The sequence below is a fragment of the Myotis davidii genome, unplaced genomic scaffold (genome assembly GCF_000327345.1).
Source record: "Myotis davidii unplaced genomic scaffold, ASM32734v1 scaffold238, whole genome shotgun sequence".
Classification (NCBI taxonomy): domain Eukaryota; kingdom Metazoa; phylum Chordata; class Mammalia; order Chiroptera; family Vespertilionidae; genus Myotis; species Myotis davidii.
In genome coordinates this window covers 7015055-7031870 of record NW_006293779.1, presented here as the reverse complement: position 1 = coordinate 7031870, position 16816 = coordinate 7015055, and the positions used below count along the sequence as shown (strand labels likewise).

Genomic DNA, 16816 nt, shown 5'->3' with positions numbered 1-16816 from the left:
TTTCATGGTAAAATTTAAGAGAACTCACTATAAATATACAACTTAGACACTCAATGTTACCTGGTAATTTTTTCTGAGGTTCCTCTTCTTGTATTTTCTGATATGAAGGCAGAGTTCCATTAATGGAATCAATTTGCTTTCCTCCTCTAAGAAAAGCAAACAACAAATAAATTTAGCGTCATGCAGTCGGAGAATTTTTAGACTAGATTATATAGATTACCTATGACCAGAGCAAATTAATATTTAGAACATTATATTAAAGATATTTAAAACACAGTATGGTCCGTAGTTATAATGAACAGCAGTGTATGGATTGTCAAGCCAGAGCGATCTGATCAAATCATGGGTCAGCCAATTGTTTTTTTGGGTAAATTTATTCTCTTTAGTCATCAGTTTTCTTATCGATAACAATGAAAACACAACTACTTCTAATATCTATTCCTTCTCAGTAATTCATTAAATTCCAAAATCAAATGTCAGTGTAAATGTTTAACTCTCCACTAAACTAGTGGAAATCCCAAAGTAGTACTCATGTCTGCCAAGTGATCAAAACCACCCCTCTTCACCTGAGGGGTGAAGGGCACTCACCTAAAAGATGGAGGGACCAGCTCAGGAGGTAAAGTCAGAGGCAAAGGCTGTCCAGCTTTGGCCATGTCAGTGAGGTGCATCGCAAGGATAAACTCTTCAGCTTTTAGTTGTCCATCCCCATCAATGTCAGCCAGACTCCTAAAGAAAATGTGAAAACTCACAAGTGAGAAAGTCTCAGTTTGAAATCAAATATTTTCAAAATAATTCAATTTTTTTATTTTTAAAACAATAATAATGATAGTGCTGGTCAGAGTGGTTCAATTGGTTGGGCATTGTTCCATGCATGGAAAGGTTGGCAGTTTGATTCCCAGTCAGAGCACATGCCTGGGTCGCGGGCTTGATCCCCTATAGGGGACATGCAGCAGGAGGTGGCCGATTGATGCTCTCACATCAATATTTCTCTCTCTCCCTCTCTCTTCCTCTCGCTCTAAAAATCAATTTTAAAATCTTTTAAAAAAAGAATTATAGTAAAATAGTTATAATAACATATTTTAGTAAAATGTAGAGATACAGAAAAGTGAGTTAATTTTTACCCTTAATTTCAAAACACTAAAGAGAGAAAAAACAACAACTTTTAAATAGAAAGAAAACTATTCCTTCTGAAAATGTGGACTGCCTTTTTTCATGGTTAATTCACCTAGCAAATCATTTTTTTTTGTTAATCCACACCTGAGGAAATTTCTTTCCATTGCTCTTTAGAGAGGGTGAGAATGAGAGGGAGAGAGAGAGAGAGAGAAACATCGATATGAGAGAGACACATTGATTAGTTGCCTCCTGCATGTGCCCCCACTGGGGGTGGGGAATGAACCTGCAACCCAGATTCGTGCCCTTGACCAGAAAATGAACTATTACTCTATGGTGTGCAGGCTGACCCTCTAACCACTGAGCAACACTGGCCAGGACTCAAATCACATTTAATTCTACATTAAAAATGAGATATTTTCTAATTCTCCATAAAAGGCATTATATAAGGCAAACTAGTTTTACTTATAAAATAATTAATTGCAAAGTTCTCATGAATATAACATTTTGCACAATTTTATTTGCTTTCAAGGTTGTGTTAACTTTCAAGCAGCTACTTTTACGGAACATCTTGGAGTCACAAACTTTTATAGAAACATTATCTTATAATAGAGGATGTATAGTTAAAAATCACAATTAATGGGCAAACTTACCAAATAGTAGCTAGCTGAGTTTGAGAAAGATTTGACTGAAGAAGGGCATTTCTAGCTTGAAAACCTGATTGAGTGGGAAAAACAAAAAATAAAATAAAAGAAAGTTCTTTAGCCTCTTTAAAGTCACACAAACCTAAATAGCTGTACCTGTAAAATAACACTGTTGCTATCCTGGGAACTTTTATCATAAAAATTTTTACCATGTGCCAGGCACTGAGCATTCAGTAGATATCAAAACAACACATTCCCTGTCCCCAAAGAATTTAAAATCAGAATTAGTGGAGCCAAATGCTCAGAAGTTAACCATACACAAGTGACTGGGATGCAGGATTGAGCCATCAGTATAGAAAGTACTTAGAGGCCAACTTCTAGTCTGGAGCCTCCTGGCACACCACTGCAACCAAAGCACTGCTTCCTTAGCCTTTTCAGATCTCTCCCTGCTGATCATTCCTTTGTCTCTACTCTTCCTCTTCTAAATGACTTGTAAATGTTGATACTCCCCAAAGATCTGTCCTGGACATTCTTTTCTGTGTATTCACATTCATTTCTATGACTGTAAATAGCACCTAGAGGCTAGTGATTCCCAAATGTACATTCCCAACCTAAACCTTCCTATAGCTGTTTTATCTGATCACATCAGTATTAATATATCCCATTCTATGTTCCCTAGCACTTTAAAGCTCTATTACTTTTAAACACTTATTTTGCTTGGCCTACATTGTACTTCACTGATGAGTGAAGAGAGGGGAAAGTCAGAAGGTGGGAAGTCTATTTGCCTATTACCCTCTGTTTATATCCCCTTCATTATTTTCAACTAGTAAAGTTTGGATGTCTGTTCTAGCATGCATTCAATATTCTATGGGGGTCTAAGGCCAGGTTTTATGGCTACCTTTGAGCACTAAAGGATAAGCAATGCTCATGTGCCTTTAGAAAGGGCAAGTAGAGAAAGATCCATGAGGACAGGGATTCGCAGGGAGTAGAGGCTAAGTCCCACACACTCCCTCTTGTCGTGTGAGCATCTCCACTCACTCCCTACTCTGGAGGATGAGCTTTGATCTTCTCACGGGTGAAGTCTTTTGCATGTACATCTGTGTGCTCGACTTCATTGTAAGAACTTTGAAGAAAACCATCAGCTTATATCCATTTTTGAATTTTTATACAACTTACATTATTTGCATATATCCAATGCCTGCCAAATTTTTTTGATGTTAAAATTTTAGATGAGCTATAAAGTACAAATTCAAAGTTCTTCAATAGAAGTCCACTTAAAAAAACTTTAACTCACATTCTTAAGCATTGTATGCCACTTACCTGAGAGGTATCCACTCATGCTTTTGTCAAGACTATTAAATTTTTGCCGATATTTTAATCTTGAAGGCTGAGGAACTGCCCACTCTGTGGTCCCAATCTTGGGCGAGTTCCCTGAGAGTGAAGCAGTTGAGGAAGTTGAGCTATAACAAAATTTATTTAAAAAATTTTATGTTACTAAATAAAATATATTTAGTTCAACCTTGTAAGGCAGATAGTAAGAATATCTTCTATAATACAACAGTAATTACTTTTGTATCTGATACTGAAAAAAATTCAAACAATTATCCTTGTTCTTAGGAAAGCAAATACCATATATCAAGAACCTACAATGTACCAGGCCCCATAATATGCTGGGGCCTTTACAAATATTACTTCTAATCCTCCTGACAAACTTAAAAGGCATTACTGTCCCAGCTTTTATATGGTTCAGTGATGTTAAGAAAAAAAAGGTTATTCATTCAGTGAGTAAGCTAGGATACAAAGATTCTTCTGGGTCACTGCTTTAAAGAGCATTATTGTGAGACAACTGGGTAAAGAAAATGTGGTCAATATATACAATGGAATATTACTAGGCCATAAAAAAGAGTGAAATCTTACAATTTGTGACAACATGGATGGACCCAGATGGTATTAGTCAAAGACAAATACCATATAATTTCACTTATATGTGGAATTTAAAAAACAAAGGAACAAATAAAAAAGAAAGAAACTTATAGATACAGAGAACAAATCAATGGTTGCCAGGTGGGGGCCTGGGTGAAAAAGGTGAAGGGATTAAGAAGTAAAAATGGCAGTTCAGAAATGGTCACAAGAATGTAAAGTACAGCATAGGGATACAGTCAATAATATTGTAATAGCTATGCATGGTGTCAGGGGGTGTTGGATTTTTTGGGGAGGATCACTTCATAAACTGTATAAATGTCTGGCTACTATGCTATACCCCTGAAGCTAATATAATACTGAATGTCTGCGTAATTGAAAAACTTTTTAATTTATAAAAAAAGGGTATTATTGTGATTTATAGAAGGGGTGAGGAATGAACATTAATGTTTTCTGAAATTAAAGAATACTCAAGCATAAGAATTTGCTCAAGAAAGAAATTAAGAATGTACAATGGTTATAAGATTTTTTAAAAGCATACTTTTTTTTAAAGGAAAAATATGTAGCTCTGGGCAAAAAATTTGACTGATTAAAAACATAGCAAAATATTTTTTGTTTACATGAAACATTTTTTCAAAGGTAAAATACCACAGGCATTTATAATTCTAAAAATAAAAACAATTATTTTATGTGAGTTATAAATAAGTAAATTTAACTTAATTGTTTACATTTGGCCATTATAAAGTAAAACCTGGATAAGTTCAGAGATTTAAAAAATAGTTATTTGTTAAATACTCCTTATTAAAACATAAAAAGTTGGAAGCTTAAGTATTCATACCTACTAGATCCTAAATCAATCAGAGACTGGGCTTTCTGTATACTAGCACCACCAAATCCTCCCATCATCATACTATAAGATGACGTATGAGGCAATGCTAAAAAGAAAAGAAAAGAAAAAATGAAAAAGGTTCACACTAAACAATATTACAAATTATGAAAGAAATTTGCCTCTATTGGAACATGAACAGTTTCTTTCTTCGTATGAACTACTGATTTATCAGACATAAAGCACTTACTTGCAGAAGAATAAGGAATGGATAAAGGCTGAATGAGACTGGCAGTTCCATTTGGTAAGGATGAAGTGCTAACAGAAGGCACCAAGGGAGCAGGCATCATTAAGGGAGGAAGGGTGGTCCCTGAAGTTGCAGGGGACAAAGCTGTTGCTATAGGAGCGACTGGAGGCAATGGCTGAGGAACGGACAGATTGGGCATGCTTCCCATTCCTAAAGGCAAAAAGAACATATTTTCTAGTGCTAGTAAATCAGTTATAAAACACATGCCAGAAAACAAGTTTATAGTGCAATGAGCAGACCCCATATTCACAGGAACACTGTGGGCAAACTAGTCTTAAAAATACACAAAAGCAGCTTTACCCCAGCAGTGAGGGAGGTTAACTACTGCTTTTAATATCAATCGTCTGACCTGTGTGAACTAAGAAAATGCCTACCAAGGAGTTAAAAATTCTCTTCCAGTATCATGACCAAATTAAGCAGCCTTTTCCAATTAAATATTAGTATCCTCAAAGAGAGGCTGTATCACCTGATCCAATGTGAGGATAATACAGTGCTACTGAATTGGGAAGGAGGTTAGAGACATTCTGTGAGCCCACACCCAGTTTAACCCTAATTCCCCAGACAAAACAGAACCTGGGAGGACTCATTTGTTTCTCCGCTCTGCAGCAATGACCCAGCTGACTCAGCACACAGCTATTTATTAATAAATGCTATGTGCAATTACTCGGTTTTATAAAAACTGCCCTGTCTTCCACCGCAGTTACACCATCACACACACACACACACAGAATTACACACACACACACACATACACACACACAGCCAAACTGCCCCCACCCAAAGGAACAAAGTGACAACTCTTATTCATTTACTAACTGAGGAATACTAAGTACATTATATAAATATAGTCACACAATGCTTTGGTATTTATCTCTAGAGTTCACTACAATAGTGAAAGAAGCTAGCTAGCATTTTAAGATCTAACATTTGGCGTAGAGGCACATGTTTCAGGTACACAGAGCTATCTAGTTAAATATTCCATTTCAATGAGTGGTTCTCACATATAATTAGTAACAAATTGGCTAATGAAAATGAACGGAAAACTGGTTATCTCTGATGAATATGTAAATTAATTAGCACAAAGTCTTCAACCTTTAGCCCTAAAATTAGCTGGCTAACCTTTAAATTAAAGGAATTTCTACTTATGTATAATTTTAAATTACGCCCTCCCAAATTAAACTATTTCAAGTGAGTTTAAAACTGTTCACATTTTTTCTGTTACTCATACAAAATATAGAGGAAACTTATTAAGAATAGTATTTAGGATCAGCTATAGCGAGGGGGATATTATAATTTAACATCCAACTTGAAATTATGAAAGGGCACACTAACCAGATGGAAGTCAGGAAAACAGACATAAATAACGACTGTCCTATGAAAACTGGGATACATGGACACCCTAGCTATGACAGCAATTTTCACTTTATTTTATTATTATCATTTTAAAAGTCAAACTTATTGAGGTGACATTGGTTAATAGGATCATATAGGCTTCAAGTATGGATTTCTATGTTACAAGAGCTGTATATTGCACTGTGTGCCCACAACCCAAAGTCAAAATCATCTGTATGGCAGCGAATTTAATATTTCTTATCTCAGACATGAAATTAACTTGGAGTCTGGGGATTGTCATTCTATACCAACAAATCCTTTTTTGATCACCAAATATTATGCCTAGGAATCGAGTTTAACTATCAAATGCAGCTAATTAAATTAATAAATACATACCAAAACGGGCAGAAATTAATGGAGAGAACATAGGAGGTTGTTTCATAATAGGAGGGAGAACCACAGGCAACTGCTGGCCTTGTAACTTTAGTTTGATGAGTTTCATGGCTATGGAGAACTCTTGCTGATCCATCTTCCCATCTTTGTTCAGGTCTGATAAAGCCCTAAAAGGACAATGAGGTGGGTAGATTGTACATAGTGTTAACATTACTTTTGAGGATGATAAAATAAAAACAATGATGTAGCATTCACACATCGATCATCAATTAAGTATGTGCATGCGTATCTCAAAAAGCGGGAACCTATACATTAAGAAATACTGACCAGAAATAGTATATAATAAAATACTGTTAGTCTATATAGAATCTAGAGACTTTTGAAATTAATTCCATCATGCAAATGGAAAAAAATTATTCAAGCGTATAATCCTTTTGTTCTAGCTGGGTGGCTTAATTGGGTGGAGCATCATACAGTACACCAAAAAGCTGCGGATTTGATATCTGGTCAGGGCACAAACCTAGGTTGTGGGTTCATTCCCCTGTGCATATAGGAGGCAATCAATCAATGTTTCTCTCTCACATCAATGTTTCTCTTTCTCTCTCCCCCTTCCTTTTCTCTAAAAATCAATAAAAACATATCTTTGGGTTAGAATTTTTTTAGAAAAGGATAATCCTTCTAAACTTATTCATTTGTTCAAATATTTATTGAATGCTTGCTATATGCCTGGTACTTGGCCAAGCTGGGAATATTGCAAGTGGAGAGAAAAATGGAGTAGAAATTGGTATTTTCTTTAAGTACATTAAAAAACAAATGTTATTATAGATATCATAAAGCATAATTTCTTTAAGGTAGGAACAGAAGAAAAGAGGAATAACTCTGGGTTTGTAGATAATGAAATAAATGAAACTACAAAATAACAGAAAGAAAATTTTGAGATTCTGTCAAATTATAAAGAAATGTTTTTCGATGAAAATGTATACATTTTCTTTCCTTAGAAATTCTAAGGAAATTAGAAATTTGTCCTATAGAATAAAACCCCAATTGATTTTCAATCATTTACTCAATCAAATGTATTTCTAACAAGCTGAAGAAATACTCTTACTTAATAACAGATTACAAGTAAAAACAATTTTATGTTAAACTGTATTAAAAACAAAACAAAACCAGACAATTGGAAATTTAAGATCATCTACAACAAAATTATTTTACCATATTTCAGCTAAAACAGGAGCCGGCAAGCCTGACTGCAAGAAAAATGTACGTGCTTGATCACCTGAAGGCAATAAAAACAAAAATCAAGCAGCATATTACTGGACGGAATTATTCCAATGCCTCTGAATAATATAATAATGGGCAACAATAATGTTATTGATTTATTATAATTTTAATTCCAATTACTAAAAAATTAAACAGAAATACATATATAAAATTATTATATTACTTTAATAAGACTTAGATGTTCTAAAAAAAGTCACTAGTTATATGATTAATCAGTGATAAACGATTACATTATTTATCTCAGTTTTTTCACAATAATTGAAGTCTTATTAGATATATTTCTATTTAATAAAATGTATAGTTTAAAACACCATTCCTTAGAAGAGTTCTAAATAGCTCTCCGTGGATCTTCTCACAATCCTATATATACAGCTGTGTATGCTAACAATGGGAAATCCTAACTACTCTCTACCTGGGTCATTTCTCAGAATTGGGTTTACAGTGAGCTATCTTGAAGGACGAGGTAATGTTTTCCTCTGGGACAAAGAATAAACTAGCTTACCACTTGCTAAAACATGGTGGGTTCCTCCACCTCAGTGTTCCTCTCCTACAACACAATCTCTGCATGTGTAGCATCCTTCTGGGATCTCTGCATGGTCTGTGTGTGACTCAGGGTACAAGGGAGGTTGACAGAAACATGCTAATGCTCATGTTAACAGCTGTGTCATTAGTAATAAAGTTTGTTGCTTTTGTTTTATATCTCACGGGTACTGGTAAGTGATATCACATAGTTCTTGTCCTTTTCTATCTGACTTGTTTCACGTAGCATGAAACTCTCGAGATCCACCCATGTTGTTGCAAATGGCAATATTTCATCTTGGTATAAATTTTACCATTTAATACAAACTTAACAGCAATCAAAACTATTTCTAAGATATGACATGAAAAGGAGCATAAGTCACAAATAAAATATAAACACAAACCTGTTATGTAACCTCCTGCGGGCTTGAGGTTATCAAACTGCTTGTCATGCTTAGTCCGTTCTTCAGAGGTAATAGCCCACATGTTTGGCCCTCCTAAAACATAAGTGGAAGACAAAGAAATTATACTGTATATATGAGAATGCTTAAAATACACAATTCTAAAATGTAAATATGAATCACAAATGCCCATTTAATGACAGTACTTAACACCCAAGTGACACAAAGAGTAAAGCTCTATCACAAACATATAGCACAGCCCCAAGGCTTTTCACTCGTTCATCCAGTTAACATCTATTGAACTATTACTGTACACCACTCACCGGAAACAGGCAACAAGATAAATACTGGAAATAAAAAGATGAATAAAATATTGTTACCATCCTCAAGGAACTCTTACTCTAGAAAACAACTTCCAGTATTTTCCAGGTTAAACTGTGAAGCATCCTTGGAATGGGTCAAGCTGAATTCCACAACTAACAAAGTGAGACGAACCCAAAAGCCTTGCTTGTCCAACAGAAATGATATAGTCGAGAACATAGACAGACTGGCCCAAGGGAACACAGAGATCTACGGTGAAAATTCAGGATTCTAGCCTGACCATTATTGGACATGATGCATCCCTCTTTCTAACAGCAACTGCAGGAAGGCCTGGCTGGTACATCCTCCAGCTTCAGGCAGCTCAGCTAAAATGGGATTTAGAGGATTCAAAGTTAATTCTGTTTAGGTGTATGAAAATATCCTTGACCTTCTTTCACCTAACCCTTCTGGATCACAGTGAAGTTATAGCCAAATGGAACACCTAGATTTTGTGGTGGCAGAGAGTAACAACCAGGAATCTGAGGGGGAAACACCTTCGACACGGAGAGGTTTGAGGGTAGAAGTGGCATTAATAACCTTTAACTTCCAGACTGGCCCTGGAGCCTGCTTCCCAAAGGTAAATGCTCTGCTGTGGTTCTCCTCAACTACTGGAGGCACCTTACATTTAACTGACTGCTGAGCCTGCCACCCCCAAGACAGCTCTGACTACCATTTGGTCCTGATCCACACTCAGTCTTAGGCAGGCCCTGTGTACCCGGACCCAAGGGGTGTGGCTTTCTAAGTTCTGGCCCCTCCATCCCATGGCATCCAAACTCCTCGCGTCTCCTCCTCCTTGGTCTTGGGAAGGACTTTCCTGCTTCTCCCCCAACAGCAGTAGGAACATTAACTCTACTTGGTACCAGTACAGACTCTGAGGTCCGAGAAGTTCCCTCCCCACCTCAGTGACAGAGCTTTTTCCTCTACCCTTACCCCAGCAATGTGTCTCTGCCTGTGACCTTGGGTAGGTCTTCGCTAACACCTTCCCCAGTGACCACAGTAGCTTAACACTTTGCTGAGACCTAACTGGTTTGGCTCAGTGGATACAGCGTCGGCCTGTGGACTGAAGGGTCCCGGGTTCAATTCCGGTCAAAGGCATGTACCTTGGTTGCGGGCACATCCCCAGTAGGGAGTGTGCAGGAGGCAGCTGATCGATGTTTCTCTCTCATCGATGTTTTTAACTATTCCTCTCGCTCTCTGTAAAAAAATCAATAAAATATATATTTTTTAAAAGACTTTGCTGAGTAGAAGAAAAGGATGCAGAAAATTGCATGGTATTTTGTGCCTGCCCCCCTACAGTTGCCTGCAATATTAGGTGGGGGTTCATTCTGGTCTCTTGCACCATCCCCAGTCTTTTTAGTTGATGCCCACAGGAAACAGCTGAGTAAGTATATACTCCCCTTGGGTCTGTGGGCCCCAGTTACTCCAGACTGACATGCTAGTCTTCACTTGTTGTTTGGTATTCATTAGAATCTTAACTGATTTCTGTAACATCATTTTATACATTTTACATTCCTCCACTTTACTTAGAGCACTGATTGTATCCTTAAAGTCTGAGATTGGATTCTGTAGAGAATGGTCCAACTCCATTGGTGGAGTATGGAAATCCTTTGATTTGCCATCAGTCCCATGGTCTACTCTGAACTCCAGCCCCCTTTACTCTAGAGCTTTGCTGAAAACATTAGTCCATTTACTTACCGGATGCAAATTTCCTATGCCTTTACACTTTGTATCATTTAATGGAAGTGTACCTATGCCTGTATTGAATCCAATCTAATCGGCTACATAATTTCTGGAAACTCTTCAAAGTTTCTGATACACTGGCTTTCCTATGTCCTAAAGCTACCTCAGATTAAAAACAAAATGTTTTCTTTGATAATTTAAATGGGATCCAGGAAAAAAGAAAATATGAATTTAAACCACTAATTTGAAACAAGACTTAGTGTTGTTATGAGTGAACACAACAACAAGAACAATGATGTAGCTACAGGAAAAAATGTGGTCAAGAAAATGAAGGGTCTAGAAATATCCTGTATAATAAAAGGCTAATATGAAAATTGCCCCCTCGACCAGGAGTTCAACTGGGAGTTCAGCCAGGGGGCAGGACCGCCCACGGCCCCTTCCTCTGGCCAGCCGGGCCCATCGCCCCAATAGGGGCAGGCCAGCAGGACCCCATCCGTGCACCAATTCATGCACTGGCCTCTAGTTTTTCTATAAGGCAGTTAAAAGACTAAAATATTAAGCCAGAGGAATCAAAGATTTAAAAAAGACATGGTAGCCACTTTAAGTATTTTTAAAAGCTGTTATGTAGAATACAGTGATTTGATATCCTATAGGAATTAGGAACAGGACAACCATGTTTGAGAAAGTTAGGGCTGTTACTGAAAAGGGATTCAACTCCTCGGAAAGTATTCTTTTGTTAGAGATGTTAAAACAGAAAATGGCTCATTAAATCTGAACATTTCTGAGGTTCTCTCAAACCACAGAAAACAAGCAAACAATGATTTTTGACAATCCTTTCCATTTGTTCTAAAAAAATAAGACCGATTCTTTCAACTTCTACTACTCCAAATACACCTTTGCCCTCTTCCTTTGTTAACAGCACAGGGGAGCATAAAGGACTAGGGTGGAGGGAGGTTCTGCCCTTATCTTAACGCTAACCAGTTTTGTGACTTAGACAGGTCTTCCATGAATCCTTACCTAGGACTGTTGTAAGAATGGTACATGTAGTCCCAGGCAATACTTGACTAGCCAGTGTCCTACGCCAGAGGTTTCCACCCCGAGCTGAATCACCTGGGGAGCTTTGGGGGCAGGGGGAAGCGATTCTAGCAGAACAATTAAATCAGAATCTCTGGGGGATGCGGTACAAGCTTCAGAATTTTAAAAAGCTCTCCAGGTGGTTCTTTTGTGTAGCCAGGGCTGCAAACGGCCTCCTCTTCTTTCCATCCCTCCACAGAATAGTCTGCTCCATCTTTACCTCCCAGCCAACTCTGGACACCTGGCCAACAGTGCTGTCAAAGTGAATGATATGGTCCAGTATCAGAAAATTCTTTCTCCTAAGGATGCATACATCCTTCACGTTTATCCTGTTAAAAGATGAGTTCATCTCACCTAACTCACACAGGTCTTTTTTTCATCCCCTTTACCATTCTGCTCTCAACTCTTGACCAGCTATCTTAGGAAAATAACCTTCTCTATCCTTTATTTTTAAAGTCTAACATGAGCAGAGTAATAGCAGTACTTAGTAGAAGCAGCAACTACTATCTACTGAGTATTACTTTATGCCAGCAACCATGCTAAGTATATTAATATTCCATTTAATTTTTATAACAATTACATGGACTAGGTTTTACCTGTATTACAGAAGGAAAAACTGAAGCATTGGGTGGTTGGATAATTTGCTTAATACTATACAGCTAATATAACTTATAGCTAGAATTTTCTTGTACTTTAGAATTATAGCCCTAAAATTCGTGCTCTTAATTACTACCCACATTACCTTCCTGGTTACTTTGATATCTATATTATTTTAGCAGTATTATTTTGGTCATTTAAAAATAAGTAACAAAATGTAAAGGAGATGCATCTAAATGGATATTTAAATATAAAAATATGAGTCTCTTTTACGTGTCAAAGAAACCAAATTTTCCCTTGGAAGTGTACCTTAAAAAAATTTTGAACATGGGTGATATAACAAATAGGGGAAACAATGTTAACTGACACTACTATAAATATATTTAATATATAACAAGAGAAAAAAACAACAACCTAGGATAAAAGAAATGCTGATATACCACTATCTCAGAAAAGTAAATCCTAACAAATCCCATATACATAACATCCCTTGACTTGGACAGTCACACCACCCCATTCTATTTCAAACTTTATCTTTCAAGGTTCAGGGCAGATGTCACTTCCTCTAGGAGGTCGCTAATTCCTGCAGGTCAAATTAATTGCTTCCTCCTCTAGATTCTCAAGAGGCTACTCCATGCTTCCAGAGCACTTAGAAAGGTGCAGTAATTGTTTTCTCTCCATCTGTCCTACCAGACTATCAGCTCTTGGAGAACAGGAGCTTTGTGTGTTTACCTTTCTATTCCCAGAACCAGCCAAGTACCCACTTAAAAGTGACTGAGGAATAAACATGTGAATGAATAAAAGAGGGAGCAGAAAACAAGACAGGCAAGATCAGGACTTGGGGAGCACAAAAGCCACAATCTGTTTGTGGTCTATCCTTCACATACGATTATACCAGCCCTCTGAGCAAGTCTTTAGAGCTCAATACATTCAATGTGGCTCATAACCATCTATTTTTCACTTCTGACTACTTTACAAATTCACCTTCTACCAATAAGAAACTAAATATGCTTAGGTATATAAACTCATGTATGTTTGCTGCCTACATTATAAAAAAATTTCCCTTACAAAGTTGTTTCCAGGAATACTTACCATTAAAATGTAGGTGTCCACTATAATTCAAAACACTATGATATATTTGATTTAATACATACTTAGGTGTCTTGACTTGGGGTGGGGAACACAATACAATAGAATATACAGATGCTATATTGTAGAATTATACAACTGAAACCTACATCACTTTATTAACCAATGTCACCTCCAATAAATTATTTAGAGCCAAAGAAACACTAATTCTTCCATGTAATGACTGTCTGCCTTAAGCAATGTATTGCTAAGCCCAGGTCACATAGTTTTTACTGCGTGCGCACGCGCACGCACACGCACACGCACACACACACACACACACACACACTATTAGCCCTAAATGATTGGATTAAAAATCTATAAGCATCCTCTCTTAAAGACAAGTTTTAAGATTAGATTTAAAAATAAAGAAACATATGTACTGAAGAACTAGAAACCTAAAATAGCTACACCTACACACTTTCTAAATAAAGAAATACCACATTCACAGTAAAAAAAAACACCTACTTAGTTTATCAGTTTATTATAAAATAAATAAATTAACATGTCACGATTCTTGTGACTAGGAAGGCAAATAGTGTGGCTACAGACTGATTTACTACTATATGACTCTAGAAAAATGATGATGGTAAAACATGACAATAACGAAGGATGACAAAGATGGAAGCAGCTCAGCTTTCCTGAGCCCTGACTACCCTTCAGATACTTTATATACAATAATTCATTGACTCCCACCAGTACCTTAACATTGTGTATTATTAATATCCTCATTTTACAGGTGAGGAAACAAAACCCATGGTGAGTCCTGTGTCTGCACTAACAACAGCCACTAGCTACGAGTGGCTTTGAGCACTTGAAATATGCTGTGTGACTAAGGAACTGAATTTTTAATTTTACTTAATTTTTATTAATTTAAATTGAAATTGAAATAACCAAATGTAGCTAGTGGCTACTATCTTAGATAATGCAGCTCTGTAAGAACCAAAGAAGTCCAAAAGTCTGTGGTTAGTTTCAGGATAATAAAGTAGACGTGGCAAAAATTGAGGAACAGGTCAGAAGCATTTTGACAATCAGCTTAGTCTAGGGCACTCAGAGATAAGTTCAAATGGTATGAGCCATTAAAACAATAACATAATGTTTAAGGAAATGCAAGAAACAAAATGAATAAACGTTGGGCATGTACAGTGTGCCCTAACTTAACATGGTCAATAGGTTATTGGAAACCGTGACTTTAAGCAAAACGATGTGTAATGAAACTAATGTTTCCATAGGTGAACTGATATAAACAAGAGTTAAGTTCCTATGGCATATTTTTGGTCACAACAATGTCACCAAACTTCTAAATTAAGACCCAAAACACTTCTAATACTAAACACTGAAATAAATGTAGAGCTCTATATATTTATGAAAGATGAATAAAACCAAAAAGAGAATTCTTTTCCAACTGGATTATTCCAGTTCAGGGCCTGGGTGGCTGGAACCTCTCCTGGCAGTTCAAGACGGTAGACAGGATATCCCTCCATAGCAGGGCTACTCACACCCACACCCACACTCACTCAGACTGGGACCATTTAGACACCCAGTTCACTTCACATGCACGTCTTTGGGATGTGGGAGGAAACTGGAGTCCCCAGAGAAAACCCAGCTATGGGGAGAACATGCAAACTCTACACAGATAGCGGTCCTGGGTAGGAATCAATTTTCTTTTTCTCATCAACATTGAAACATTGAATGAAAGGACATTATTTGAGGACCTGCTGTACTGCTATTATGTTCATTTTATTTATAAACCTGCTTAACATGTTGGTTGAAGTTTATAACTAAACTGTTTTTAATGCAAATTCCTTTGTATGGGGCATAGAAATTCCCAAATTTGTTAGAGCACATTATCACTACAATTATTGGCTTAATCAATTTACAATCATCCCATGCTATAAAAAACACCTTTAATAGTCTGCTGCTCATAGCACTCTGGTTTTTGTCCTCCAGTTTTATACATCAAACACAATATGGCTTTAAGTTATTCTTAAGCACACATTCCAGATGATACAGCAGAACATGCTTACAATGAGTTGAGGGATTCATAATATTCTAATAGAAGCTATATGCAGTGTTTTGAAATAAACTGCCCAAATATTTTCAATAAGAACACTTTAGGTTAAAAAAAATACTTTAAGTTTTGCATTTTTACACTTAAAGAAAAATATCACAAAAGAATATTTTATAACCTCTACTCCCCCCCCCCCCCGCCCCACCCCAATCTCATAACCTCTTTATCTTCCTACAAGCACAAAGCTGCTTACGCTTATCATTCATAGCTGTGGGAAACTGAGCCATCATGCTCCTGAATTTTCCTTGCTAGCTCTCAGCCATCTGCAACATAAAAACATTGTGCCATTAATAATACAACAAGGGCAGATCACAGCTTACTGCACCCGCCAAGCAGTGGGAATGTCTGTCCCCTTCAGCTTACACTTCCAACAGAAAACAATGCAGAGCTTCTGCTGCAGCTGAACAGGCAGAATTTACATTTGGGAGAGGGGAGGAGATTTTGTTGGGCAATGGATCGGCCTTTAAAATGGAACCATTTAAAAGAAAAACAGTCACATATTTAATAGCAAATACTGAATAAACTCTTGGCATGAACCAATTTTGTAGAAATTAATTTGGGAAAGAGGAAAGTTATAACTAGGCAAGAAATTATTTCAGAAAAATCAACTGTATAAATTAAATGTAAGTAACAATGAAATCCATAACACTCTTCTTTAAAAAAATCCCCAAACGAGAAAAATCCCCAAAATGAATATAGCATAGCTATTTAATCAAGTTCCACAGGTTTAGAAAAATGGTCTAGAAGTATGTTTTACTTAAACATAATTAAATGTTCTAGGCAAGTGCTCTGAACTTGAAGAGAGGAAATTCAGAAATTTAATAGCTCTGGGTTCAAATCCCAACTCTGCTATTTTCCTAGCTGTAATCATGGAAGAGTTATTTAACCTATTTTGAGTCTCCAATTCATCTGTAAAAATACTTTGCAGGAATATTTTTTAAAGTATTAAACATAATACAGTACACTGCCTGACACACAGTGGGTTTTTAATAAATGGCTTTCTGGGTGCCCAGGAAGGGAGAGTGCAATATAAATCTGAACCCTAAATTCATTCATTTACTCAGAGTAAATTAAATTTTTTTTCCTTGAAACTCAAGGGTAGGAAAAGTTAGGGAGAGTGAAGACCTAACAAATTTATAGTAATATACTGAGTTATATAAACCGAATTGTAAC

At 36.7% G+C, this 16816-nt stretch overlaps 1 protein-coding gene across 1 annotated transcript in view; it reads right to left on the bottom strand.

Annotated features, from left to right (window-relative positions):
• The window catches only part of ITSN2 (intersectin 2), an 83540-nt gene extending 67611 nt beyond the window's left edge, over positions 1–15929 (bottom strand). The window contains exons 1-10 of the mRNA XM_006767595.2: positions 15843–15929; positions 8737–8829; positions 7745–7808; positions 6536–6699; positions 4751–4957; positions 4513–4609; positions 3075–3214; positions 1764–1827; positions 589–726; positions 61–146 (exon numbers count right to left, since the gene is read on the bottom strand). Coding sequence (XP_006767658.1) covers positions 61–146; positions 589–726; positions 1764–1827; positions 3075–3214; positions 4513–4609; positions 4751–4957; positions 6536–6699; positions 7745–7808; positions 8737–8829; positions 15843–15873 — 1084 coding nt within the window. The 5' untranslated portion in view covers positions 15874–15929. The remainder of the gene's footprint in view (positions 1–60; positions 147–588; positions 727–1763; positions 1828–3074; positions 3215–4512; positions 4610–4750; positions 4958–6535; positions 6700–7744; positions 7809–8736; positions 8830–15842) is intronic.
• Positions 15930–16816: the final 887 nt, after the last annotated feature.